The sequence below is a fragment of the Vidua chalybeata genome, chromosome 2, assembly GCF_026979565.1.
Source record: "Vidua chalybeata isolate OUT-0048 chromosome 2, bVidCha1 merged haplotype, whole genome shotgun sequence".
NCBI classification, from domain to species: Eukaryota; Metazoa; Chordata; class Aves; order Passeriformes; family Viduidae; genus Vidua; species Vidua chalybeata.
Window position 1 is genome coordinate 26,025,022 of NC_071531.1, and position 27,852 is coordinate 26,052,873.

A 27,852-nucleotide genomic window follows, 5' to 3' on the forward strand; every position below is an offset into this window, starting at 1 on the left:
GGGGCCGCGGCTCCGACTACAACTCCCGGCGTGCGCCGAGAAGCCGCGGTGATGTTTCCCGCCGCGAGGCGGCGCTCGGAGCGCGGGTCCCGCCCAGCTGCGCTCCAAGGCGCCGCCCCGGCGCTCGGGCACCGGCGCGGGGCGAGGGGCGGCCGCAAGGACGGGGCTCCTCGATGCCCTCCGCCAGCGGCCGCCGCCCACTGACACCCCTGCTCGCCGCCCTGCGATCCCGCCCTTCCCGCCCCGCCGCTGCGGGCCTTCCTCCGTCCCTCAGGTGAGCGTCGCTGCCGGAGCGCCGGGCGGGGCGGCCGCCTCTTTTCCCCCGTCCCTGCGCCGCCATGAGGGAAAGGGAGCCGGGGCGGTCGCCCCCGTGCTCCACTTATCTCCTTCTGTTCTCCCCTTGTGCCCCGCCGTCCGCCCGGCCCGCCGCAGGGAGCGGCGCCGGGAGCTGCCATCGCGCTCAGGTGCGAGCGCACCGGGGCCGAGGTGCCGGGCGGGCACGGCCCCGGCTGGCCTGCGGCTCCCGGGGAGGAGCTGGGGCTGGGAAAGGGGGCGAGTGGAGGCGAACCCACAGTCGTGGAAGGACTTGCAAGGGGATCTGGAGGCAGGGTCCGGTATTATCAGCTTGATGAAATCTGGTGCTACAGTGTCGTGTTCAGGACGGAAAAAAAGGGGGAAAATGAGCTGCAATCCAACAGGAAGCAAACGCTGCTTAAATAAGGACTCTCCCTCCGATTTGATACTTACTGGTACTGGTGGTGAATGGAGAGGAATGATAGTTTTTTTGCCTTGGTTTGGTTTTTTGTGGGTTGTGGTTTTTTGTTTTGTTTTTTTTTCTTTTTCCTGTGCTCAGCATCACATCATTTATTTTGGTGTGTGAGATCTTTATTCCCTTAGGGGCTTTTGAGCACTGCCCCAGGTGTCACTCCTCTAAACAGTTTTTGCTAGCCAGGTAAAAAGCACTGAAACAAAACTGTCCCGTGTGTGAACCACAGTGCTAAGTTTGCGCAGCGCAACAGGGAGTGAACTTTGCTGGTGTAAATCTCTGCTCAAAATTTAGTTATGTGGTTTGATGTGTCACGTAACACATTCAGTAGAGTCTTTTACTCACCTTGGATATACACTGGGTGTTTTCTTCTCCCTCTTTCTTGCAGAAATAGGTTGTAATATATATTTAGCAAAATCTCTGCCCCAAGCCTACTAAACAGAAAGAGCATTACTTTGTATATATGAAGAAATATTTCCTTAAGTTCCCTTCTAAAACTTAGCCAGGTGGTGGGGATTGTTATTTTCCTGATTCCTTAAAAGTAGTAAGCCCCACAGCTTTATCAAAGTTCCAAAATGCTTGTACTTTATTATTTTATTGACATTATACTGCTGTGATATGCTTTTGCTACTTTAATTGCACTTTCAGTTCTCAATTTTAAATGTTTTAGTTCTTTGTGTTATTCAACTCTAGCCCACAGTCAACTATTAGTAACTAAATACTTTGGGTCACATTTCATGCATTGAAAAAAGAAATAAACCAACTCACAGACAGATTTTCTCATTTCTCTCTGAAACAGAGATGGGAGGGCACTTAAAAAATGAAGGTAGTGCATGACTATGCTTGCCATGTTCCCTTCCCATGGAATTGCAGAATGGCCTGGGTTGGAAGGGACTGTAAAGACCAATGGCTCCAACCCCTCTGCCGTGGGCAGGGACGTCTTCTACTAGACCAGGCTGCTCAGAGCTCATTCTATGTATGGATGATGGCTGGCTATCGTGGGTATCTGGGACTGTGACTGCTACTGCCTTGGATGGAGGAAAATGCGATTCTCTATTAGGCAGGCTGCTTCCAGATGACTGTGTCCATGTGTTGGTTCCTGATTAAGGCTGCTGGCCCAATGATCAAGACTAACTAAATTTTTAGGGAAATAACTGCTGAATTGATCTGTTAACATGTTGTGCGAGATGTGATTTTTAGAACGCCAAGTACACAATTTTATATACTGGTATGTGTAACTGTGCTGTGAGGGGTTTTATGTTTGGTTAGATTTTTTTTAAAGAAAATATAACTGTTATTTTCTGTAATAATGTCAGTAGTTCCTTCTAGGTTCTGAGGGAATTAAATTAGTTTTTAAATTCTATCCTGCTTGATGTTAAAATTAAATACAGCAGTTTAAGTATAGATTTTCCAGTAGTTGCTGGGAAATGAACTTATGAATGAATTGAGTTTGTGTTTTTGTAATTTACTTTAAAATCTTAAAGATCCCTAGTAGGTTTTGAAGTAAAGTACCTCAGGGCCCTGCAGCCTTTCAGGTGAAGGAGGTATTTGATCCAAACTAGTAGCACTCAGAAGTTCAGGAAGTTTTGCTGTTCTTTCTTCCACAATTATGATTTATAATTTAATCTGATTCAGTTAAGTTTTTTTATTATTATGTTTTGTTGAATGTGTGTAGTTGAGTTTGTTAATGCTTCTGAGACTTTATAAATAACAAATGATTATGATACAATGCTTTAGGATAGGTTTTAGAAGAGACAGGAGATTTACTGACAGCTAAGAATAGTGAGTTCTAGTGCTGGGTTGAAATGCAACCTATGACATCATGGCCTGATATTTTTAAAGGCCTTTCTTTCATATAAGAAGTGCAGATGAGTACCCTGTGAAGTGACTAAGCTTTCCAGTCACTGCTTTTAAAATAAGATGTTATCTAGGAAATAGTCAATGGGAAAACAAAAATCTGTCAGTAACCTTGGGCTATTTCTTGGCTTTCATAAATGTTGAGTGAAGACTATATGTGTTCTGTTAAAGATTGTGGGGCTGGGAGCAGTCTTGGATTTATTTTCTACGTTTGTTTGATCTAATGGCCCAACATTACCATGTTTGATACTTGATTGGTACTATCTTGCAGCCTGATGTGCATACTGGAGATGCAGAAACCATGTAGCAGAAAGCTTTGAGCAGCTGTGGATTATCAGTTTCTCAAGAGGAATAAAAAGTGAAGGATGAAGGCGACTGGATTTATTTCCCTGTGGACGTTGGTTTCGCTGCCTTGTGGCCCGTTAGCAAACCCCGCAGAACGTGAAGATGTAGTGAAGCATGCAATAAAGCTGCACCGTGGGAAAGGAGCTGTTACCACTCAGAGGAAGCAGTGGGTGTTGGGGAGCTGCAGAAAACTCTCTGGTCTTCTTCGCCAAAAGAACATTGTTCTCAACAAACTAAAAAATGCCATAAGAGCAGTTGAGAAGGATGCAGGACTGTCTGATGAAGAGAAGCTTTTTCAGGTGCACACCTTTGAAATTTTCCAAAAGGAGCTAAATGAAAGTGAAAACTCAGTCTTTCAGGCAATCCATGGACTCCAGAGAGCTCTACAGGGTGATTACAAAGATGTTGTAAATATGAAAGAAAGCAGTAGACAGAGACTGGAGGCCTTGAGAGAAGCTGCAATTAAGGTTGGTTTCCCCATGTTTGTTGCTAGAGTTTTCATATTCAACTTGTGATTTTAACATTTTTATGGCACAGTTTCAGTCTGTTTTAATAAAAAAAGATATCTACATGAACTTGCAGTGTTTAATGAAGTATTTGTTTTCATTAGTAAATTTACAAGTAATTCTGGTGTAGAGCTTGTAACATATTAGCAGTCAATAGTTCTTATCTCAAAGCCAAGCATAATCATAAGACCTATGGCAAATATAATGTTAAAAGGAGAGGAATACGAAGGGTGAATCAGTGCACATAGTACAGTGGCACAAGACAAGCCAGTGGCACTAGCTGACTGGAAATAATGCCATCAATGATGAAATACTAACTGTTTTTTCCATTTTAAATGAGAATTGCTCAAAGTCCACACTTAAAAACAGAATGACTTGCTGCCTTTCATTTCCATGTTTGTATAGATATGAGTAAAATGGACATGCAAAACTGTAGGTGACTTCATTTTTAAACTCAGTATTGCACTCCTAACCTAAGAAGTGCAGGTTTGAAATGCTGTACTTCCAAGAAAGAGTCAGCTGAAATAACTTTGCCAAGAAAAAACACAGATGAGTAAGAGTTGAACACAAATACTTCATGGAAAGTTTGAGTTCCCATGTCCCATTAGGTTGAGCACAATCTGCCACTGTATTCTGGACTTGGTCGTGCTCAGACTGTGTACTGAAAGTCTCCCATTGAGAGAAAAATGTAATTTAATGTATTTGGTATTTAAACTGCTCTTTTCCGTTGTCTACCCCTCAGCCACTGGAGGAGTATATTAAGAATTTTCTTTGTTTTGTGTCTTCCGAAAGAAGAGGCTGCCCTTGCACAATGGAGCAAGAGAAGGAACAAAAATGTAATTGGCATTTAGCATTTGAGTTGTGAGAGTCTCTGAAGGGCATTTGTGCTAAGAAATATGCAGACCTTGACAAGTGAAGATGGAAAGAAATTGCGTGTGGTAAAGGTGTCCAGTGAATTGTGCCAAGATAGGCCGGTGGAAGTAGAAATTAGGATGTAAACTTGGCAGACTGGAGTGATTCTGTGCAGTGGAAATGGAGACTGAATTACAACAAATTTGAATAGAGGGTAATTTGGATCTAAATGTATTCCAATGAACTACTTTATATGACTCGTATGTTGTTAATTTATGGTAGTGGCAGCCTCTACTGCATAGAAATGTCATAGAAATTGTCATGAATTTTACTTGATTTTCCACCTTTTTTTCTTTCTCAGAGCTTGTAAAATAGCATCAGTGAGGCATTCCAGAACCTTCTTTCCCATTTACCTAATTTTTGGTAATGTTACTGTAAAATAATGAAGTAATTTATCCTTGAACTTGAGAATGGTGCTTCTTCTAGAAGGAAGACTTTGTGTACAATGATGTGTTTTAGAGGTGTGTCCTGTCAAGTTTATTTTTGCTGAAGTGGATCGTGTAGGCTTTTTTTGTATTATCAAAATATTTAGTTGAGTGAGCAATTTTTTGCACCTTCCTTCTTATGCCATGCATATGGTTATTTAAACAGAGTATTTGTGGTTCTAACCTTACAATTGTTGTATAAAGGGAAGCAAAAGATATGGAAAAATGCATGCCAAAAAGATGAAAATTGCAGGGGATACATTTGTTTTGGACTTGTTCTTAGTTCATAAGACACACGTTTGGTCCAACTTTGTCCCAGTTTCATTTTACTGTAATGATTACTTTGTTGGTATGCTCATAGAACATCTATTTTTTAAACAGTGAGTGAATGGAAAATACAAATAACTCTAGGGGGTGCTGGACTCTTCCCTTTATTTTACTTCTGTTGAGTAGAAATGCTTGGAAGTCATTAGTGCTGGGATATATATGTATGTCTGATGCATTTCTTGCTGGTTCTGCTGCTGTGAAAAGATGTAGTGGGATCATTCACAGTGTGGGGCAGGGGGAGGTAAGAAAGAAGCACTGAAGATGGTTTCTGCCTTCTTTTGCTCCAGGATCCTGTTTGGAAGTTCAGGAAAAAGCAACAAAATCTTACCTACTTTTTCATTAGCTTCTAATTTCTTGCATGCCTTCTAATCAGACATGGGTGGAAATAAATGACTTGCAAGTATTGCAAAGATGCAACCTCTTCTGCATGTGCTTTTGTCTCTGAATAAATAGTGGAGAGCAGTAGCAACTCTGCATTCTGAATCAGCATTGCCCCAAAGTCTTAATCTTGCTTCATTTTGCTCATATGTTTTTAGGTGTTCCTATTAAGTACACAATCCTTATCTGTATTACTTTGCTTAAGAGGTTGCTTGGTATGTACCTCATGATCAAGTGTCTCCAATCCCAGCCTGAGCTGCAGAGCAGTGTTTGTACTGTGATGCACTTCTGCTTAGCATGTAGCAGGTTGTTTGAATTAACTTGTGCTTTTTATGGACACCATTGGTTGTCCCAGTCTACTGCTATCGCATTTGTCTCTTGGTGGAAACAGATGCCACTTCAATAGACTACAAAAACCTTTATCTCCATTAATTGAAGGAACTTGCTGCTAAACTCTTATTTTTTCAAAGCTTTTCTACCTTGCTGTTCAGGGAAAGGTAACTTCTTTGAAATTAGTGATTATTTTTTATGTAGTTTGCCTTCAGCTCTGTTCAGCCTGTTTGTCTTGGCCAACGGAAGGGGTTGAGATGGGCTCCTGGTCCCCAAAACCTCTTCCATTTTCGAGGGGAAAGAATCTAATGATTATCAATTTCATCTTGTGTTCTAAGTTGTTGCTGAATTAGCAGAGAATCTGCAGCTCATATGGGGGCTGTTTCTTACATCTTTTGAGCAGTATCTGCTAGCAGAGAGCAACAGATAGGAAATGTTTTTCCTTGAGGCTGTATGAGAGTGACTGTGTCTCCTACTTATGTGTTGCATAAGAACTAATTGTTGACATTGGGCCAAACACATTAATAGTTACATTCTTCCCAGCTCGAGTTATTTTGGGATCTGGGTAACTTCTTCACCATGAGGGTGTAACTGTGATAGTTCTAAACACCAACAGATGCCAGTACTGTGGTTTCCTCACAATCAGAGGCATTCATCCGACTGTCAGGATTTTAAAAGGGTGCCGCTACAGTTACTGGTTGTACTGAATATATTCTTCTCTTGGCATCAAGGAATTGCATAAATTATGTGCATGTTCTTGTGGGTTCCAAGGGGAAAAATGTCCATCTGCAAATGCATGGAGGAGGAGACAACCCAGTTATTTAAGCATAGGTGTTTAGGACCATTTAATAAGCTCAGGTTATTTATTGAAGATATCTATGGAGAGTAGGCAGATAAAACCCACAACTTATAGGAGATCTATATTCTCTGATTTCCAACTGGATGTGGCAGGGGCAGGGCATCTGGAGACAGCAACTTGTGTTTTCTGGGAATTGAGTCAGACCTATAGATTGCTTGCATTTTTTTGCCTGTTTTTTTTTTTTTTTTTTTTTTTTTCCTTTTTAATAATATTGGCTCTTTAATAGAGCAGAAGAAGGGTCTCTCTCATCCAAGTATTCTCAGCATCCTGAATCTGAAAGGAAGGACTGCTGCCCTTGTGTGTGTTTCCTTATAGCTGTTCTTTCAACAATCTTTAAAAGAATATAGGCATGTAAAGGAAAGAATCTTTTTTCCCCAAAATCCTCAAGTTGTTCTCTGTCAATACACAAAGTAAAAGGTGTTATACATACACCATGTAAAAGGTGTTAGGCCCAGTTGTTAGTAAATTAAGCTTTTTAGTTCTCTTTTTGAACCTGAAACATCATAACTTTATCAGGGAAATTACTGAAATATTTTCACACCATATCAAACCATATCAGCATATTTTCTCTTTTTACTTCAGAAACCTAGTAATTTCAGAAGTTGTCAGTGCAAATTGATAAGAGGCCCAAACTGAAATAGGGGGAAAAGTCACATGTTTTAATTCTGATAGGAAAAGTGCTTTTTGGGAAACATGAACAGGAAGCTTGGCTAGAGTGATTAGCTGCTCATCTCTACCCCAGCTCTTTTTTTCTTCCTGTTTCCACAGTTACTGTAATTTTTGAAAACCATAAACAGATCTCTTCCTGTGTTTATAAAAGGGCTTATAAAGTTAAGATTCATTGTGCTTTACATCTAATTTGTTTGTTTGTTGTAGATAGTATAGCTATGCTTTCAAGGTATTATGCTTCCCTTCAAAAGCACAAAGTTCTAAACTTTATTTGGCTCTGAAATGTTTCCTAGAGTTTCTCAAAGTAAATCCTTTCTTGTATTTTCTGGATCATAACCTTGGGGCAGGTCTGCTGTTTAATGTAATAGAAAATGCAATTGGTGGATATTTTGTTTGGTTGTTTTGTTTTCTTGCCCACTTACCAATGAAAATTGGCACAAGAAAAAGCAATCTTTAAATATCTTCATGACATCTGTATTGCTTTTGCAATGCCACTGATAAAATGTTTTGTGTCAAAAGAAGCACACATTTATGTAAAATGTTTTTTCTGCTCAAAGGCCTGCCAGCACTTTATCTGTGTGTTTTAAAATTCAACAGGAAGAAATGGAATATGTTGAACTCTTAGCAGCAGAGAAACACCAGGTTGAAGCCCTTAAGAACATGCAGCACCAAAACAAAAGCCTGTCAATGCTTGATGAAATTCTGGAAGATGTCAGGAAGGCAGCTGACAGATTGGAAGAGGAAATAGAAGAGCATGCCTTTGATGACAACAAATCTGTAAGTGATGCTTTAGGCTGAGTCTTTTTATTGGAGTGCATTTATTTATAGTTGATGTTTGCCCTGTGTGTTTCTCTTGTGTTATAAGGTTGTTAGGATTTTAGTGATTGTTAAAGAGTGAGCAAACAGGAGTAACCGCTCCTTTTTGCTAGTGATTTCTGTGGTTTTGATTTGAAAGCTCTCCCTGCAGCTGCCACTTTGACAGGGCCAAGTGTAGTACATCTGAGTGATACAGCCCGTGATAGATGTGGCATCTCTGTAGTGATGGGGACTGTGATGGTTGGACTTGGCAGGATATGGAGTTAGCACGTTCAGCATTGTCTCCACTTTTTCATTTTCTTGAGAAAGTTATAGGAGAGCAAGAATCCTTGCAGTTGGTTTTCACAGTCTGGGAAAAGATATAGTGTTCTAAGGAAAGACCTGAAATGTATGTGTGATGTTACTTTCTTCCATGTCTGACTTCCTCTGCGTTTTGTACCTTGGCCTACCTGCACTGATCCTTGTTTTTATGTTGCATGATGGGACAGGAGCCAGGAATACGTCAGTTTGTTCTAGTGTCCCATTTTTCCATCCTCAAATAGACTCCTTAAATTGGCCCTGTTTGCATAAACACGGGTTGCAGTTTATTTGGCTTCTGCTCTTGGAGGTTTTTGTTGATTTCCAGGTTGACTCCCGAGGTGAACATAGCTCTTGAGTTCTGCTGAGGAGGCAAAACCAGTTTCTCTGTAGCAGAGAGCCGTGAACCGTGTGTGGTTTTGTTTGGGTTTTTTGTAGTTGAGCTCGAACCGAGAGAAAGTGGAAGCAGCTTTTTTATTTGGTGTACAGCAGATGCGAGCGGCTGTGCCCGTGGGAGCCGCGCCGGGCAGGGGCCGGGCCGGCGGGAGCGCCCCCTGCTGTCCCGCCGGGGCAGAACGGCCCCGTGGGAGCCGGAGCGGGCGCTGTGCTGCGGCACCTGAACTGGCAGGGCGCCAGCGCCGCCTTCTTCTCCCGGCTTCTCCCTGCTCTTCTGCTTGTGGCTCCATCGTGAAAGAGAAGGAATCATGAAGTGCAACCCGGAGGACTTAGTGCTTCTCCATCATTGCAAGGAACATTTTTTTAAATTAAAACAATGGAATTTTAGAATAGAGAAGCTTTAATACAGTAATCAATATTCTGATAAAGATACACAAGCTTCTATTAAAATATACCCAAATAGTGAAGTGTGGCAGGTAAAAATAATTTTAAAAAAATCTACACTACAACCTGTGTTCAAGGATTGTTTTTCTGAGAAGTAAAATCCTGAAAATTACTAGGTAGAAACAGTTCTTATAATCTGTCCTTCAATTTTACAGGATAGTGACCTTTTCTTAGCTTGGAATGCAATCTTTAGTTCAGATTTTTGTGAACTGAATATCACTTTGTAATCTCCAGTTGGTTTTGTTCAAGATAAGAAAATGTTACTTTTAAAGACATCAAGTTTTGATAAAGAGATTGAAAGATTTTTAGAGAAGAAACCTGCAGTATTTTTAGTTGGTATCAACAAGTTCTGTAGAAACGTCAAGCACAGCTAATAGTCCTTCCATTATTATGATATGCTTAATTGACTCCCTTTTTTTTGTATGTCTGATTATTTGTTTTCTTTTTCTTAAAGGTAAGAGGTGTAAACTTTGAAGCTGTTTTAAGGGTGGAAGAAGATGAAGCCAACTCCAAAAGAAATGCTTCAAAAAGAGAAGTAGAGGATGACTTAGGTCTTAGTATGCTTATTGATTCTCAGAACAATCAGTATATCCTTACTAAACCCAGAGATTCAACCATTCCTCGTGCTGATCATCATTTCATAAAGGTAATAATTTTAGAGACATTCTTGTCATTCACTTTTGGATTCAGTCCCACAAGTTTGCATATCAGTACTACTTGGCTGGAGTGAGTATAGTTTCAGCATTTGTCTCTCTGAAGTTATCCCACTATTCATGGCTTCTCCATCTATGATGATTCAGCCATGTGTTCCCTACTCTTAGGTTTGTCTTCACAAGACTGATCATGATACCATGTGAGCACTCTCTTTTTGTATTTGGCTTCTCTTGTTGCAGCTTTGGGGCACTGTCCCTTCTGTCAGACTACAAAGTGTTAAAGCTACTGCTGTACTTAATAAGCCATTTGCATGTTGTCAGTAGAGAGAATTTATCTGTTTGTGCCTCATGATGAAAAAAGGGATACTGGAAAATACATAGACATGGTAGAGTTTTGATTGTATTTGTGCTTCATATACAATAACTGGGTTGGGATTTTTGTTTTAATTATAAAACCCAAAACAGTTCTGTTTCACCATCTTGTTTTAATGCAGGGTGTTATTCCATCCAGGAAATTGCCTACTTTCTACAATATAGTTAAAATATTTATAAATTGATTTAAAGTCCCCCAGTTATTTAAGATCAGTACCTCATCTTCTTCATCTGAAAGACTGCTGTGCTTACACCTGCAGCAGCACTTAGGTTAATTTATAGAAGTTTTGTTTGCTTTTCATGGGAAGTAGTCTACATTTAATTTTACAGTGCTGTTTATATTTTGAAAGATAATAGTCTTCAATTTCATCCCAAATTTATGTGTCCTTTATATTAATGCCTTTGTAAATCTTATGCATTTAGGATATTGTGACAATAGGAATGTTGTCTTTGCCGTGTGGATGGCTGTGCACAACAATAGGATTGCCAACCATGTTTGGATATATCATCTGTGGAGTACTCTTGGGACCCTCAGGACTAAATAGTATCAAGGTAAGTGTGCAAGTTAGTTCTTGACTGATTGAATTTGTTGAAATCTTTAAAAGTAGTTTTAAAAGGATATGGTATTGCCAGCCTCAAATGTATTTGAAAAAAGATATCCCCAAACCTGAACCTTTACAAGAAGAGGCCTTGAAATTTTGTGTCTTTGAATAATTTTGTTTTCAACTTTTTTTTCTCCTATATAATTGTGACAATTGTTGAAAGTGAAAACTGAAGGTTGTGTGTTGTGGAAGTTTTATGCCATGTGATTTTTTTTTCTTTTTGATTTTAATCATAAAGCATCACAATTAGGAGCCAAATTATTTAAATTACATAAAATATACAGAAACTTGCAAAAAAGTCAGTGTTGATGGTGGAGGAAGCATTTAAAACAAATAGTTCCCCAAGGAACATAGCTTGGCTTTCTAGAGACTTGTTTTGCACCTCTGTAGTGCTTTCATCCACCCTGGTCCCCCTATTCCTTTCCCAGTACCCTGCCCACATTCCTAAAGTCTTTTCAACCTTTTTAGCTCCATCACGTGTACCCTGATTAGTGGCTCCTGTGAAACCATGAGCTGTGGTTGGCTGGACATGTTTTGATTAAGTGCTCTGGTGTGCATTAACAGATTGTTTAGCCAGCAGGCAAAACAGAACACATGCTAGGGCTGCACAGTAATGTCTGCTTAAGCTGCATGTGTCTATTGCACTGATATCTGTGAAACCACTTGGAACTTACTGTCTTTGCGACATCTGTTCCTATTGAAAATTATTTTTCCTGTTGAAAATTATTGTTGAGCTCAAAAGCAGGGATTAGTAGAAATTGTAGGATTTTGTTGGTCTTGTATTGGAAGAGATTAAATAATCTCAACCTCTGTGTTGTACGTGATTTCTGGGTTGAGAATGTCTGGAAAGTTTGATCACTTAGACTGAGAAACAAGTTTGTAAGCTTGGCATGAGAAAGAGACCCAACAACTAATATTCAGGACACCTACATTGAAGAAGATGATGTGGTCAGAACAGATATGAAAGAAGTCTCTCAAGGACAGTTTAAGTGACTTGCCTTTTTCTTGTGGAGCTGTGATTAAACATTTTTTACCTGGATAATACTCTTGTTGACTGGGTCTCTTGTGTTTGGTCTCTTTTCCATTTCCTAAAGAAGTTGAATGTCTGAGGAACTGAGGAGGCAGGTAGATTCTAATCTGGCAGTTTCCGTCCCCACTTCTGTAATTGATGATAAACCTTGTTTTCTTCTACTCTGGCCTTTAAATACGTTGAAAAGAAATATTAGGATTTTGGAATAGAATAGAATATTCCAGTCAACTGCCTGAACACTTCAGGGCTCACCAAAAGTTAAATCATATTGTTAAGGGCGTTGTCCAAATGCCTCTTAAACACTGACAAGCTTAGGTCATCAATCAGCTCTTTAGGAAGTGTGCTTCAGGGTTTAACCACCATCTCAGAAAAGGAATGCTTCCTAATGTCCAGTCTGAACCTCTCCTGGGGCAGCTTTGAACCATTTCCACTCATCCTGTCAGTGCATACCAGTGAGAAGAGGAGCTCAGCACCTCCCTGTCCACTTCCCCTCCTCAGGAAACTGTAGAGAATGATGAGGTTGCGCCTCATCCTGCTTTTCTCCAAGCTAGGCAAACCCAGAGTCCTTAGCTGTTCCTCAGAGGACATTCCTTCCAGCCTTCCATAGCTTTGTCCTCTTCTGGATGCATTCAAGGGCCTTCACATCCTCCTTCCATGGTGGGGCCCAGAACTGCACACTGTGCTCCAGGAGAGGCCACACCAACACGGTGTGGATACAGCAGGATAATTTTGAGTGATTGGTGATGCTCTGTTTGATGCACCCCAGGATGGGGTTTGCCCTCTGGCGACCCACACTGAGTCTGCTGTCCACCAGCACCCCCAGATCCCTCTCTGCGGGGCTGCTCTTCAGCCACTCCTCTCCTAATCCATACTTGTGCTTGGCATTACCTCATCCCAGGGGGATCAGAATCCAGCATTTTGGATTGTTAAATAATTTCCTCCCATTAATCATTGGATTAATCACTGGAGCCTAATGCTCCAGTGTATCTACATCCCTCTGCAAGGCATCTTGTCCCTCAAAAGAGTGAACAGCATCTCCCAGTCTGTTATCAGCAGCAAACTTGTGAGTGGTGTGTTCACCTCCTTCATTCTGGCATTGATCATGTATGTATCTATGGAACTGGCCTGAGAGCCCTGAGGGTACACCAGTTGCCAGCCAGAAGTATGCCCATTTTTCTGTTGTGATGAAGAAGAGAGCCACTTTTCTTGCTGTTGGATCCTTCTCTCTGTAGCACAAAGGCTGGTAATTAGACTTGTCTGAGAGATGGATGTGTGGAGCCTGTAGGATGGAGAACAGCGCAGCAGCCACAGTTTAGCAGAAAGATTATACCAATAGACCAATAAAACAACTAGCAAGAAGTAGCTTCTGGAATGTAAGCCTTGGAGATTTAATAGTACATGCATAAAACATAGCCTAGTTTTTTTCAACCAGCAAGTAAAGCTTACTGTTAAGGAAACTTTCCAGTCTGACCATTCACAAGGCTCCTTGCCTTCTTCACCTTTGTGCCCTTGATTATCCCAAAGGTTGGTAGTTCACTGACACTTGTTGCAGACTCCCACTGAGAGTTCAGTCTCCATCTCAGTCTGCAGCTTGCCAGCCAAGCTACCTGGGTCAGATGTATTCCTCAACACTTACCAAGATCAATGCACATGTGCACAATGGGTGACCAGCACTCTCCCACCAAATTACTGCCTGGTATTAGCCAGGTCATGGGAAAAATAATTGCACTCCAAAGGGGCTCTGGGAACTTCAGATGTCATATGAACAGCAAGTGAACTACCTGTGGAAATGTAATGAGAATCAATTTATTTTGTAGTGTACTTAATAATTTTGTATTATAAGTTGACTGCTGTGCACTGATTTTTTTTTCTTTTTTTTCCTAAGTCTATAGTACAGGTGGAGACGTTAGGAGAGTTTGGTGTATTCTTCACTCTTTTTCTAGTTGGTCTGGAATTTTCTCCTGAAAGATTAAGAAAGGTATTTTTTTTATAATATCCCTGCATTAAGGGATTTAATTGCTAAATACTAAAACTGCAGATTTCAGTTGTATTTTAGATTTTTACACACTCCCTACAATGGTGTAGCTTTGTACATTTTTAAAAAGACAAATATGACATTTGCTTCTGCACTTTGGAAAGAATAGAATGCATTATTTATTCAGTGCCTCAAAAAACCTACATTTACTCCCTGTTTTAGTGAAACAGTGTGATTACTAGAAAAATCTCTCACAGTTTGACAGTCAATCTCTGCTTTATTTTAACATGAAGTAATGTGCAGTTGCTGTTATGGAGTGTCAGTGATGTTTGCCATTCCTGTTACAAAAAAATCTGAAAGTTTAAGTACTGCATATTGAATTGATAATACATACTCTACTGGCTAGTAAACTGATTAAGCAAGTATGTTAACACAATCTGGAGTATTAAATTTTGTGGCCATCAGAATTGAGCAAAAACTACAAGTTTCTTTTGGTCTTAATTTAAAAAGATAAAGTTACAAGCCAGCTAGAATTTTAATAGTGGAAAGTATGGCTACAAATATATGAAGACTGTATATATGTAAAGAATTGCACTGTGTGATCTGTTCCTAAACTAATGGTTGTGAGTTTATGATACTAGAAAAGCTTTGATTGAAAAATGTTACAATTAATGACCATTTAGCTTAATCTGCTATTTCAAGTCCATCTGAAGTCCAAGATAAAAATCATTAATTCAAGGGTTCCTAAACTGTAGTAGGTAAATTTCTGGTTCAGATTTGCTTCTGCACTAGTCTGGGGCTGGTTACTGGTATTGGTGACTGATTTTGCCACACCCATTTTTTCCTCATCTTAGAATGACATCCAATAACTGGTCTTTCATTTGATAATTTTAATGTATTTCAACCCATACTGGACCATTTGGCCCGTAATTTGTCTGTGAGCTTTGGGAAATTCACCTGGTTTCTGGTAGGGAGTCTTTTGGGGTAGAATATCTACTCAGTGTTGTAAGTTGGGAGTAGGTGATATAGCGTGACAGTCCATTATTCTGTGCCCCAGTACTACAGCCCCAAATCACACATCTTTAACTGCTTATTTGCAGTGAAAAACATTGTAACTTAGCAGTGAGAAAGGTGTCATAAGAACTTGTTTTCTTCCCAAGGTATGGAAAATATCTTTGCAAGGACCCTGCTACATGACAGTTCTGATGATTGCCTTTGGTTTACTATGGGGGCACTTGCTCCAAATTAGGCCAACACAGAGTGTCTTCATTTCCACTTGTTTGTCTTTGTCAAGCACACCACTGGTGTCCAGATTTCTTGCTGGTAGTGTTCGAGGAGATAAAGAAGGTAAATATGACTTTAAATATGGACTACTGTAGTATCTAATAAAATTTGAAAGAAGTTGATGTTGTAATATTACAAGAGAAGCTAGATAAAAAACCAAAACAAAACCCACTCTTAAGCCTGGTTTACAAACAATCATCCTTATTTAACACTGGCCAGTGTTGTGTGTATTCTTGCTAGGAAGTGTATTTGATTTGTATGTAACCAGTTCTCTTTGGGCAAAGACAGCATAGTACAACCATTGTAGTACTCTCCATTGGGAACTGACTTTACTGAGAGTCTGGAATCCTTGAACTTTTTCAGAGGTTACCAAATTAGCCTACTGCTACCTATCATCAGGGCAGAAAGGTTAATTTTAAAAATTCACATCCTTCTTCAGGAAACAGAAACCAGTTCAGATGGTCTTTTATAGCTAACAGCTCTTCAAGTAAGGACCTTCAAGGGCCATATTTCTAGCTTCTCAAACACGTTTAAATGTTTCCTTTGGAAAGTTTTGACATTGTGCTTTCTTCCACTTAAATCTCCCTCATACAAATAGTGTTAAAGTACTCTTTGCGCTCTAGAATATTCATTCTAATGCCAAAATTCAAGTTGTATATTTTACACATGCTGGCTCAAATGTGTGTCTTCAGAATAAAGCCTGTATACTCTCAGTAGAGGAATTTCACTCAATGTGTAACTAGTGCTTAAATGCTGAGCAAAGTCTATGTTTTTATTGTGCAACAGAAATTTCATATTAATGTTTTGTTTGTGTTTTAATATGTCTTCATAGATACATTTTCATTTACCTACTAATGGAGGAAAAAAAAGTCCTTAAACTGCTTTGAATGACCTTCAGCCCATTAAGAGCTATATTGGGCTTCCATTTGATTAAACCTTTTCTAGATTTCTGAGCACTTGTAAGCATTCATATTTTCTGATGACTGTTTCCATGACCACTTTGCTGGTGTACAGGGGATATTGACTACAGCAGCGTACTGCTTGGCATGCTGGTGATGCAGGATGTGCAGCTTGGTTTATTTATAGCTGTCATGCCTACACTTATTCAAGCAGGAGTGAACACATATACTAGGTAAGAAGAAATCATTGTATGGATCTTCCCTTTACCCCTTGCAATTAGTATGTAGATTGCCAATATGAATGTGAAAGCACTGCAATTAATGTCAATTCCATGGAAAATAGGCACTCTGTTCAGTGAGATTTCCTTTACTGTTCCTACTTGTTGTGAAGTAGAAACCTGTAGTAGTCATACAAACGTAGTTATATGAAAATAGTCTCTTTGCTATAGCTGCTTTAATCCTGTGTGGTAATTAAAATTTTGAATAAAAAGTTTGTTACTGTAAAAAAAAACAAGTTAATTTCTTCACTTACTTTATTCCCACAGGGCACGTTTTTGTCAAAGACTAAGCGATATTATTATTGTGCCTAATGGCTTACCTTGGAGATCAGTAAAAGTAAATCTTTCTGAGTCAACATGGAAGTAAATTCTAGACTGTGAAAGAGGTTTCTGGGCACTCTGCAGATTTAGTCTTAATCTTGTTTACTGATGTATCTAAATACCTTCCTGTTTTGAGCATTTATGGAATTAGGTGTTTTCATTTACAGGGAACTGGTTGGGAAGTATGAGAGACTTGAAAGAAACTTTTTGTTTGTTCTTCTCTTCCAGCATTTTCAAGGAAATTCTGAGAATACTGATGCTGATTGGCCAAATTCTGTTTTCTCTGGCTGCTGTTTTTCTTCTATGTCTTGTTATAAAGACTTATCTCATAGGACCGTATTACCGCAAGTTGCACACAGAAAGCAAAGGGAATAAAGAAATCCTCATTCTAGGAATAACTGCATTCACCTTCCTTATGTTAACGGTAAGCTTTTGAATTGATAAAACATTTTTATACATCTGGTAGTTTATTTCATCAGTATCACAAAAGCCATCACATTTAGTGTTATTGCATATACATGTGCCTCTGAAATTATTTGGTTTTAAATTGTTTTAAAACAACCCCCAAATGTGCAGATGTTTCCTGCATTATAGCACAGATGAGTAAGAAGAGATACAATTTGAATGTGAAACAGCTGAAACTCTGATGTTAGCTTTTAATACAACCAGTTTAGAAATCATGATCTGAGTTTTAATTGTAGGCTACTTCATGCATTTGAAAATCATTCAGGATGGGTTTTGAGATACTGATAATGACATTTGTGACATTTGCTCGCAAGTTGCTTCTCAATAGCAAATTCTTAATAGTGGTTGTTACTATAAAATAATTGTCTTTTTGTGTAAGAGACACATTTTGGGATGAAGTTAAGAAACTAGAGAAATGCCTTAAAGGTTTATAGATTTTGATTAACCCTATTGGGTATAGTTAATTTTCCCCTGAATTCTCCTTTTTTGTTTCTATTTCATGTTTTAGCCTTCTCAAAAACTATACTGCTGGAGAGCGGAATGTCACAGTTGCTTGATAATGTTGTGGGTTTGACACTCCATTATACTGAATGTGCAGATTGTTACATCCCCCGAGAATAATTAAGCCAAAAAGTTCCTGTGCCTGTTTTCCAGGGGTGTTTGCTTAGTTACTACAACCCAACAGGAAAAGCTGACCTTCTTCAGGAACAAGGTTAAAAAGAAGTTAGTGAGACCGTTGCTTTAGTTAGTGACTTCTACTGTATAAGTTAAAAATTCCATTGCTCTAAACAGCTATTCATATTTCAAATGTGTCCTCTAATAAGAGAAGAAACAAAACTAGTTTCACCTTTTTATTTTCTAACAAGCAAACATTACACTTATAGAACAACTTTAATAAAAACAGCAATAAAACCACTGAAGTTGTGTAAAATATTATGGTATCTAGAAGCAATTTTATTTTAATTAAAACCATGGCCTCCATAGAATTGGGCTTCTTATATCCAAATTGCATTTCAAATATACACAGAGTTTGTCTACATGACTTTACACAATACATGTGTATACACAAACGTGGTGGGGGGAAATATGTTTGAGTTTGTTGGATTTATACTGCAAACCCAGAAGGCTTCTTCAGCATTGTCAAAATTCTTTCCTTTTAAAATTGATGAATAATTTATCAAAGGGAGCGCTACAAAGGATACTGCAGGTAACTTCAGTGAACCAATTGAGATGCTTGATATTCACTGACATTTATAAATTCATTATAGTAATGGTACAAGTTATAGTTTGAACACACAAACCTAAAAAAAAAGTAAAAAGAGCTTGTTGAATTCCATAGGTGAACAAGCAAATCTTTTGGAAAACCACTCTTATAGATGGTATAGGTGCTGTACTTTGTCAGGAATACAAACATAGGATGAGTGATTGCAGTCTAAGCTGAAAAAAATGTTGCATATCTTTGGAAAGGTTAAATTAAGGTTTTTGGGTGCCAGGTAGGAAAACAATTAAACTGTTGTGGATTTTGCAATGATCTTTCTCCTCAGAAAGCCAAGCCTAAATATTGAAGGAGGTTGTATAATTAATCTGCAAACACAGAATTTTCTGTACTAGTGTAGTAATTCTAAAAAAGCTTTTGAAACGGTAGAGGAGCAATAATCTTTCCTTAACCAAAGACAACTCCGTGGCCTCATTTAGAAAATTTGAGATACATTTTTAAATTAAAGAACTTAATTCACTTTCTAGCATTGTGAGTTACTTTGCAAGACACATTCTTTCCAATTCACAAAAAAAGAGACTAGGAATGATAGGGTGTTCCTGCCTCATGCATATAGTTACTTATTACATGCTTCAGTGTTGGCTGGGTTTCTGGGGTCCAGCTCAGCTTATTCATTATTTGGATTAATGTGTAACACCAGCACATGTAATGCTCATTATATATAAACTTGATTTATTTTGCTTGGTTCCTGTGTTAGAAAAATCTCAGATGATTAAGCAAGAATTGCCATTTCCCTGCTGATAAGGGCAAAATCTGTATGGGAGAAAAGAGGGAAGGTGAGACAGAAGAGGTTCCTATACTGCAGTGTGAATAAGCAATTTTTATAGAAGGATTATCATGTCAGTTGAGGAGCATTGAGTATGGTTGTGACTTTTTGAGTATTTCTGAACTTGAGTTGCTTAGATAACACTGCAACTTGTTACACCTGCAGATATTTTAGTAAGACTTGAAGCTTAAGATACCTTTTCTGCTCCCAGTATTCTCAGAAATAATTGAATAATCTCCCTTTTATCCTTCAACTAGTTAGGCAGATCAGAGTGGGGATTGTATCAAGTGCCAATCCTGTAATAGTATAGATGATGCTGAGACAAAGTTGTGCATCTTTGAATCATGTACCTTATCTTCAGTAACAAAGGTTCAGTAGATTGTTACTGTACTTCCAGCAACTCCTCTTCAAGCTTTGAGTTATGCAGATAGTGGTTTGATTGATTGATTGATTGATTGTTCGTTTGTTTGTTTGATTTGGTGAACTGTTCTCCTGAATTGCAACATAAGGAACAAATCTAACTTACCGTTTTAAACATGACCATTCAGGATCACTGGCCAAACTGGTAGTTGTAAGTGAAGATTTTTTCCAGGATGAGCTGAAGAATATGTCAGCCTAAGCATTCATTGGTGTAGTGTTGCTTTTTCATGTTCTATATGTACAGAAACATTACAAGGAAAATTGTTTAAAACACTGATAATGAAGTGCTGTATTGGAAACCTGCAGGACAACAGTAGTCAATTTTATTGTTTTTAAAAACTGAAATTGTGGAATATTTTAAGGGAAATGGAAAAATATAAAATCTGACCTGACAAGAAGGACAGCAGTTACATTTACATGTTCATAGGTCTGTGCATGCACATGGGGCAAAAGTGGCTTCTAGTTTCACTGCCTGATGGTTGACCTGGGATGCTGGCAGCAAGTGGAGGCAAATTGCCAGTTTGCTTTATATACTGAAAAGAAAATACAGTGATGTTATTGCAGTACTTTACATCTGAAAATGTACAAGGTTTTTGTGCAGTGTCTTATGGATATTGTTACTAGTATTGGAATATCATTCTTTGCTTGCCTGAAGTACTTCTCAATGGCTTATAAACTGCTTATGAACTCTTTTCTATCAATTAAAAGAAGATTAAGGAAGAACTGTAATCTCAAATATTTTAGTTAATTATATCATAAAATACAGTTGAGATAGAGTTTTTATAAGGTTCACTTAAAATTGTTTCAATTTCCATTACAGCTTCACTTTCTTGAAATGCAAGCTTAAAATTCACCTCTTTACTCTTGAGTTACTTTTAAGTTACTAAAGCCTAAAATTTGAATACTTTTATTTCCACCAAAATTTTATTTAATTTTACTGGCTTACCATACTTATTAAGCTTCTGTGATGATTAAAGAGTAGCAATAAGACATCATTAGAGAATATAAGCAAAACAACTGCTGAACAGATGGTTGAGATTCGCCCAGAACATGTTATAGAGTAATGTTTCTTTCTTTCTTTATTGACGTGGTGGAACATTTCAACATAAAAATCCAATATTCTAGTGAAAACAAAGCAATCCTTTCTGAATTGGTGTAAAATGGGACCCTTGAATACAACTGAAAACTAAGTTATGCTGAGAAAAACATGTGAATTGACAAAGTTTTTCATGTAATTGTGACTGAAAAAGCTTTCTGTAATGTAAGAGTTGAGAAGAGTATAGTGCAAAGCACAGGGATTAATAATGGCTAAAGCCCTGTTGGTATAGGCTGAACATTAGAAGTGATGCAAGCAGAGAGGGAATACGAAATGCTCAATACTCTCCAGGTTTTGCTTATGTAAAAAACTCTGCTGTGAATGCCTTCCTGCCAGTAAAAGAAGTCCTCTCCAGTATGTGTGTGCACATGTGCCCAAACATTATATATAATAAGCCCTGATGCTACAGTTTTAGCTGAGGAAATGTGTCCACTTGTAGGTAATACTATGGGACAACCAGCAACCAAAATGGGAATTGTAAAAAGAATTTCTATATAAAGCTACATATAAAAGGTTGGACTCAATGATCTCAAAGGTCTTTTCTAACCTAGTTGATTCTGTAAATATGAAGAACAAATTGGAGGAGGGTCTTAAGAAGATGATGTAATTTTTGGTTCTTTTCTTGCTCTCTGATAACACTTTACACTTTTCTGTATGTAGAGTGACGTATGAATTTTGTAGAGCTGAAGTTGCGTAGTACCCAGAGACTAGACAAGAAACAGTAAAATTTGCCTGTTTTTTACCAGGCCCTTGAGCTTATACTTGGCTTGCTGTAAACGGAAGGAATGCAATTCAGTTTTTATGCTGTGGGAACAAATTCCCAGTTAGACATGCAGTTTGCTCCAGTTATGTCTGATGCTTTCTGAACAAACATCTTTCTTTCACACTCAAATTGCTCCTTGCTTGAAGAGTGATTCTCACAACAGTGCAGTATCATGCAATTCTAGTACAAGATATGCTGCATGTCTTCCTTTATGGTAACCTAATCCTGTCCAAGGGAATGTTTAAAATAGTAGCTATAAAAATTTTGATGTAGAGCTCTGTTGCAGTTGATACCACATAAGTATGGGAAGATTACAGCTGAGTAGTAAAAATAATTCCAACTTTATTCGAATAGGCTGTATTGGATCTTAATCATCCACAAGAGGCTGTGACTTTTAAAACAACTAATGTATGTTGAGAAGAACTTAAGTGTTTCCTATTCATAACTGTTTCCTTGATTTTATTCATCTCTTGGTGATTTTAAAGTCCTTCATGTACATATTGCCTTCTTCCCTCTTACAATTTCAAATTGTTCTAAAAACACTGAAATTCCTTTTGTTTTAAAATGAGAATTACACTACCTTTTTTGCTTTGCATGATCAGCAACTAATTATATTAGTTGACAGAACCAATTTATTACCTTAAATATCCTGCAATAAATTACAGAGTGTTACCACAAATACAGTTATGTGATGGGCATTCAGACATTATTACTTCAACACACAAAGGTCTTGAGGGTTATTTTCAGGTGCCATCTTATGCATAGTGTGGAGACTTATTTATTTTCTTTTGCACTCCTCCATTAATTTCACGTTGCCTGAGTTTTTGTTTAATATCTTACATTAAAACACCATTCAAGATATGATGAATGGTGTCCATAAATGTACTATAGTGTATTCTTCTTTAATCTAAGTTAGAATAAAACTAAGTCACTGGATTTAAATGTTCTATTAATATTAATAACATTGCCCTTTCTCAGTAAGATGACCATCTGCAGCTGCATGATTTTGAAGTAATTATTTTAAAACATACTTTATACCATACCATACATTAGAAGTGCAGTTTGCTTTTTTTTTAGTGTTCCAAGCATTGCCTTAAGCAGTTGCTTTGTGTTTTTAGTCTCTTTACCTGTTTCATCTCTTCTTCTAGTACTGCATTAAAATATTAAAAAAGAATGAAGCAGTCTGAATTCTTTCAAGTAGTCATTGTGCTTAAATGAATCCCTGTTCAGTAAAGCACATAGGCACATTGGAATCAAATTTACAATAATAAAATGTGATTTATGCCAGGGACTTCTGCTAGCTAGATTGAGACTATTCTCCCAAATATAAGCTTAGATTTTAATTTTTTCCCCTCTTGTTTGAGAGCTGGAAAATACCTTGTTCTTATGCTTTATTTCACAGCCTCGATGTATTATGTAATCCTGACTCCAAAGCTGTCATAGTCTCTCTCTGACTTGTGATATCAGATGCTGTTCGTAATGGTCACACAAAACATTGCAGTGTAGATTAAGAAATTTATTTTTGGTTTTGTGGGAAAGGAGGTAACATAAAGGGAGAAACTAGATTTGTGAGTCTTCAGTATAAATAAAATAGTGCAGAACATTGAAATACATACATTGAATTCTGTTTGTTGTTGAACTTGCATAAAGACATAGTAATTTCCTGCATTTGGTATAAAGTTTTATAGTTTCACTTGAAATGGTATATAAAGTCACTCAGCAGTAGATTCTCTGTTATTCCTTAACAGATCACAGAGCTGTTGGATGTTTCAATGGAGCTGGGATGCTTCTTAGCTGGAGCTCTGATCTCTTCTCAGGGTCACATGGTTACTGAGGAGATTATGTGCTGTATTGAACCAATACGTGACTTTCTTGCCATCATTTTCTTTGCATCTATAGGTAACTTCCAAGAAATCTTACTTTAAAATATTTGATACTTATATGTAATATTAAATAATGTTAAATCTATACTATATAAAATATATATAATATATAAAAATATTGCTTACAATGTGGGTGAGGAGAAAAAAATCGTGTCTATAATGTGAGGGGAGGAGATAGATTTTATTTTGTTAAAATACTGTACTGTTAATTGACCACAACATTGGTTTGCCTTTGCTACTACTTTAAATGTAACATTCCGTTTCAGAAGCCATTTCGATGTTGTACTCCCAAGTCTTGGTTTAGTGTCAGTTTTTCAATGTTAATTCTGAAATCATCCTATTTAAAACATGTAACTAAATATTTTAAGATAAAACGGCCTTGGTTTGGTTGTTGATACATTGGAGTTTTTTTTGAATGTTCTCTTGTCTTTCCAGCAGCTGTATATGTTATTTATACTAAAATTGTACTACTATTTGAGTCAATGGATGAGTAGATTTCAGATTTTTGTGACTTGGTTTTCTATAGAAGCAGAATGTCATAATATAATTTTGTATAGCTTGTTCCTTTAGAAATTTAGTTGGGAGGGTGTGATCTGCATGTTCTTAATGCAGGGAAAAAATAATTGAAAGAAGATTTATCTCAGACACTACTTGAATGCCAGCTAAAATGCAGCATTGAGGTATAAGTTGAGGGAGTAACTCATCATGCTTGATATCCAAAAGGAGTTGACTCAGAATACTTACAGTAATTCAGTAACCTCCTTTTGAACTGCTACATTCTCTGGCTGTCTGTGCGTGCCCCAATACGCTCTGTCTAAAGGAGACTGGAACACGTTACTGCGGTGCTCGGCTACAGTGGGTGAGGAGGCAGCCCTGTGAAAGCGCTGCCTCTCCCTGTGGGTTGTACAGGAGGTGCATGTCCCTATGCTGGGGACATTGCAGTGTCTAAGAGGGGGTTTGGATGTGGCCTGGTGCACCAACCCAACCTCCTTCAACCCATGTTTACTCAGAAAGTCCTAGGGTTTGGGCTTGGATTTTTTCAACACCACCCTTGGTTTTTCTTCTGCTGTTATTTCAATTTTTTAATTGTTCTTTTTATCTCCACATATTTATTCAGATAACGGTAAAGTCCCATCAGCAGCATACTTGTAATGCTTTTCCTTATTATATACCTGTTTGGTACTCATTGTTTCTTAACAGAAACTAAAACTGGTGGCTGTCAAAACAAAAATGAAATAGCTATGCTTGCCAGTCTTAATTTTATTTTAATTTTTTTTTTTAATCCAGTCCATGATAATACCTTCTGGTGATGAGTCAGATTACTTAGTAATAAATATGTTTATTTGAACAACTTATTTTTTAATAATGTGAGGAAAGTGATGAGCTCTGATGAAACTTGGGCTCATGTAACTGACAGGCTTGCATGAGTAATTGTTAAATGCTTACAGATGTAAGTTGTTTATGTGTTTCAGTAAAGATGGTGATGGAATGGATAGTGTTATCAGGAATACAAAGCATGATAAGTGATTATAAGCCCAAAGTGAATTTTACAAGGGACTGAACAAAAATACTGTCCTACACTCTCGTGGCTGCATAAATGAAGACTAGAGATAAGACTTTTCTAGAGTAAAAGAAAATAGCAAGACCTCAGTTGGCATGCTAACAGCATTCCATACAGCCTATATTTTACTCTAAGGAAATTATTTTAGTCATTCTGCTACAGAATGACTAAAAAAATCCTTCTAACAAATGTTGTCATTATAATTGCAAGAAAGAGTAAAAAGAAAATTGTGTAACAAATTGGTGTGATTTTATAGAAAATGAGTGTTATTCCTGCCTCAGAAGACCTGAGAAAACCAAAAAGTATTCCTTAATTTTTCTTCTTACTAGATTTCTTTTTAAAGACTTCTTGCTTGCTCTCTACCTACATATGTACATATGCAAATTATGTATAAATATATAGAGATTTACTGTGTAAAATTATGTAAAAGCCACAGGGAAAGATTCTTCCTCCCTGCTTAAAGAGAAGGTTTGTTTGTTACTATATGCAGCAAGCACATTATAGAGAGCAGAAACACTTGAGCTCCTGAGGAACACCACTGCAGTAGTATCATTTCTGGTCCCTTTAGAATAAAGGCACAAATGGAAAATACTATCTTAATTGAAAAGTGACTGTAAGTATGCCATTTGGAAAAGTTCATTCCTATTTTGCTTGTCTGAAATGCCTGCTTTTCTGTTCTTACTACAGAAATCCTTCTGGCGCCTAAAAGCTGAGCTGAATATTCCTTGTTCATGTAATATCCATAGCAGGACCTGCCCTTAGGTTGACCTGTGCAGTGGTACTGCTTTCAAATTTGCACTTGGGTGCATTTGTGGGAATAATGCACCTTTGCAGTTAGGCATTAACAGGTGCACTTTGAGTTACTCTCTGTCTGTACTTTCATTGAGGCCTCTGGGTGTTCTTCAAGGTTCCTGGCACCCTTTATGCCGCCTGCTGAAGTTAGAGAGTTTCTGTTAGGTTCTGTCCTTACTGGTAGTTTTGAGAGAACATCTTGACCAACCCCTTAGAGCCACATTTTGCACACTTTCCTTCTCATTTCTGTTTTTGTACCTAGTGCACAGATCATTACCCATACATCATTTGATTTTGTTTTGATTACTTTTTGGAAGGATGGAAGGCATCTTTGCATGGACTGTTTGACTGTTTTAAAAAAGCTCCATTTCTTTTTTAGTCTACATGTGGAGTATAGAGGTTGAAACTGGGCATCAAGACCCTCTCTGCCACTGGTGAGGTAACAGATTACTTCCACTGACTGACAAGTTGTGTGTTCTCAATGTGCTCTACAGATGTACCCGCCTGCCAGGTTCCATGTTTCCCTTCTGGGTAACTCCTGTGATCAGTGTTGGACCTTGAATACAAGATGCTGAAAACCCTTTAACGGCTCAGTCTTTTTCTTCAGAAGATGGGTGATGCTGACACTCCCAGCACCGCCACTGTCCAGAACAAACATGCACACAAGGATTGTCCAATGAGCCTCTTTACACTTCTGTTGAATCTGAGAAAATCAAAGAAGATCCCAACTGGAATTTGTTAGGTGGCATGCATCACCATCTCCTTATCCATCTGCACTACTGCTTTGTTTTTCTGCATGGAGTACAATGAAACTTGGAGGTTTCATGTTCTCAGAACTGACAATAGAGTCAAAAGGACTTTTGGAGTCCTTGGAGTCCTTTTGGAGGACTTTCCCCTTTGGAGAAAGATTAAGAAGATTGGCTTTCCCCTCTGATGCTTAATGATCTAGCCAGGGCTGTAGTATTTATTGCATTTGCAGGCTATGATCTTAGGACTCTTAGTAGACACAGCATCTCAGTGCATAGCTAACGTGATTTTTCTGACTGATGTCTTGCCTTGAGGAGGTGTCAGAATTAATTCTACTGGCTCCAGTTTGACCCACAGAGTTCTGATTTTTGTACTCTTGTTTGCCATCAAGGATCTTGAAGATTGCTTTTTTTGATGTTGGATCTAACCAGGATGTGGTCAAGACGTCTGAATCTTCATATGCTGTTTAGAAGCTATCCATCAGATTGGTAGAATCTCTGTAATTGAGGAAAGAGGGAGTTCACTTGTTAAGAAAAAAGTACTTTTAAAAAGGTCATGAAAAGTCTTGCCTGTAATTGTCCACAGAACACATAGCAACTTCTGTGAGTGAACTGTGCTTTTTGGCTTGACAGTGATGCACACCAAGGCCTCTGTTCCAGCTCTTTGTGAGCACTGCTTGGAGCTGAACGTCTGGTAGTTTGTGGTCAACTCTGTAAAAGTGTACCTAAGTGTTATCCTAGCTCTTGACTGCTGGCCAGTGTGACATGTGCTGATGACACTGCTGAAGTTTTTGAGTTATTTGAAGTGTTTTTTCCATGTTAGAGAATGATTTCAAAGTTACTTCTGAGCTTAGTCGAAGTCTGATCAAAACTATTACAATAATTGGCCATATTCATGCACCGTCTGCCTATGAAATTAATGTTTCTGATGGTGTTTGTGTTGTCAGGAAGGCGCCATGTGCTTGCATAGAAGTCTGATAGCACTTCTGACCTTATCCTGGGTTTTCATCTAGGAATGGGGCAAAGGTCTGTACTGACCATAAAAATACCTTATGATGGGATTTATTTCATCCAAAAAAAGTCTGGTTTCTGTCATGTTGATTTGTCTGCTCAGAATAGCGTATGTGACAGGTTTAGGCTTGTTTTCTTCTTGCAGACACTGTCCTCCAAAGAATTGGTATAGAAATCAGCTGTAGTTTGTACTTCAGCTCTTTGGAATATGGCAATAATCTCCATACTGGGCAGCTGTTCAAATGGACTTCAGACTGCCTGTGTGCTCCAGAATTGAGCACACCAGTAGTGATGAGAGCACTAGGCTTTATTTATAGCCTCTCTTGGAAACC

The 27,852-nt window shown here is 38.3% G+C and overlaps 1 protein-coding gene across 3 annotated transcripts in view; it reads left to right on the forward strand.

The window, feature by feature from the left end:
- Positions 1 to 141: 141 nt before the first annotated feature.
- The window catches only part of TMCO3 (transmembrane and coiled-coil domains 3), a 33,983-nt gene continuing 6,272 nt past the window's right edge, over positions 142 to 27,852 (forward strand). The window contains exons 1-10 of one of the 3 annotated variants that reach the window (XM_053935539.1): positions 142 to 274; positions 2,895 to 3,435; positions 7,972 to 8,151; positions 9,782 to 9,973; positions 10,776 to 10,904; positions 13,870 to 13,962; positions 15,120 to 15,306; positions 16,258 to 16,375; positions 16,970 to 17,165; positions 17,715 to 18,067. In XM_053935539.1, the coding sequence (XP_053791514.1) occupies positions 2,989 to 3,435; positions 7,972 to 8,151; positions 9,782 to 9,973; positions 10,776 to 10,904; positions 13,870 to 13,962; positions 15,120 to 15,306; positions 16,258 to 16,375; positions 16,970 to 17,165; positions 17,715 to 17,780 (1,608 nt within the window). In that variant the 5' untranslated portion in view covers positions 142 to 274; positions 2,895 to 2,988 and the 3' untranslated portion in view covers positions 17,781 to 18,067. Of the gene's footprint in view, positions 275 to 2,894; positions 3,436 to 7,971; positions 8,152 to 9,781; positions 9,974 to 10,775; positions 10,905 to 13,869; positions 13,963 to 15,119; positions 15,307 to 16,257; positions 16,376 to 16,969; positions 17,166 to 17,714; positions 18,068 to 23,275; positions 23,427 to 27,852 lie in introns of those variants that run through there. The other 2 variants (XM_053935538.1, XR_008429398.1) reach the window with 2 other exon arrangements.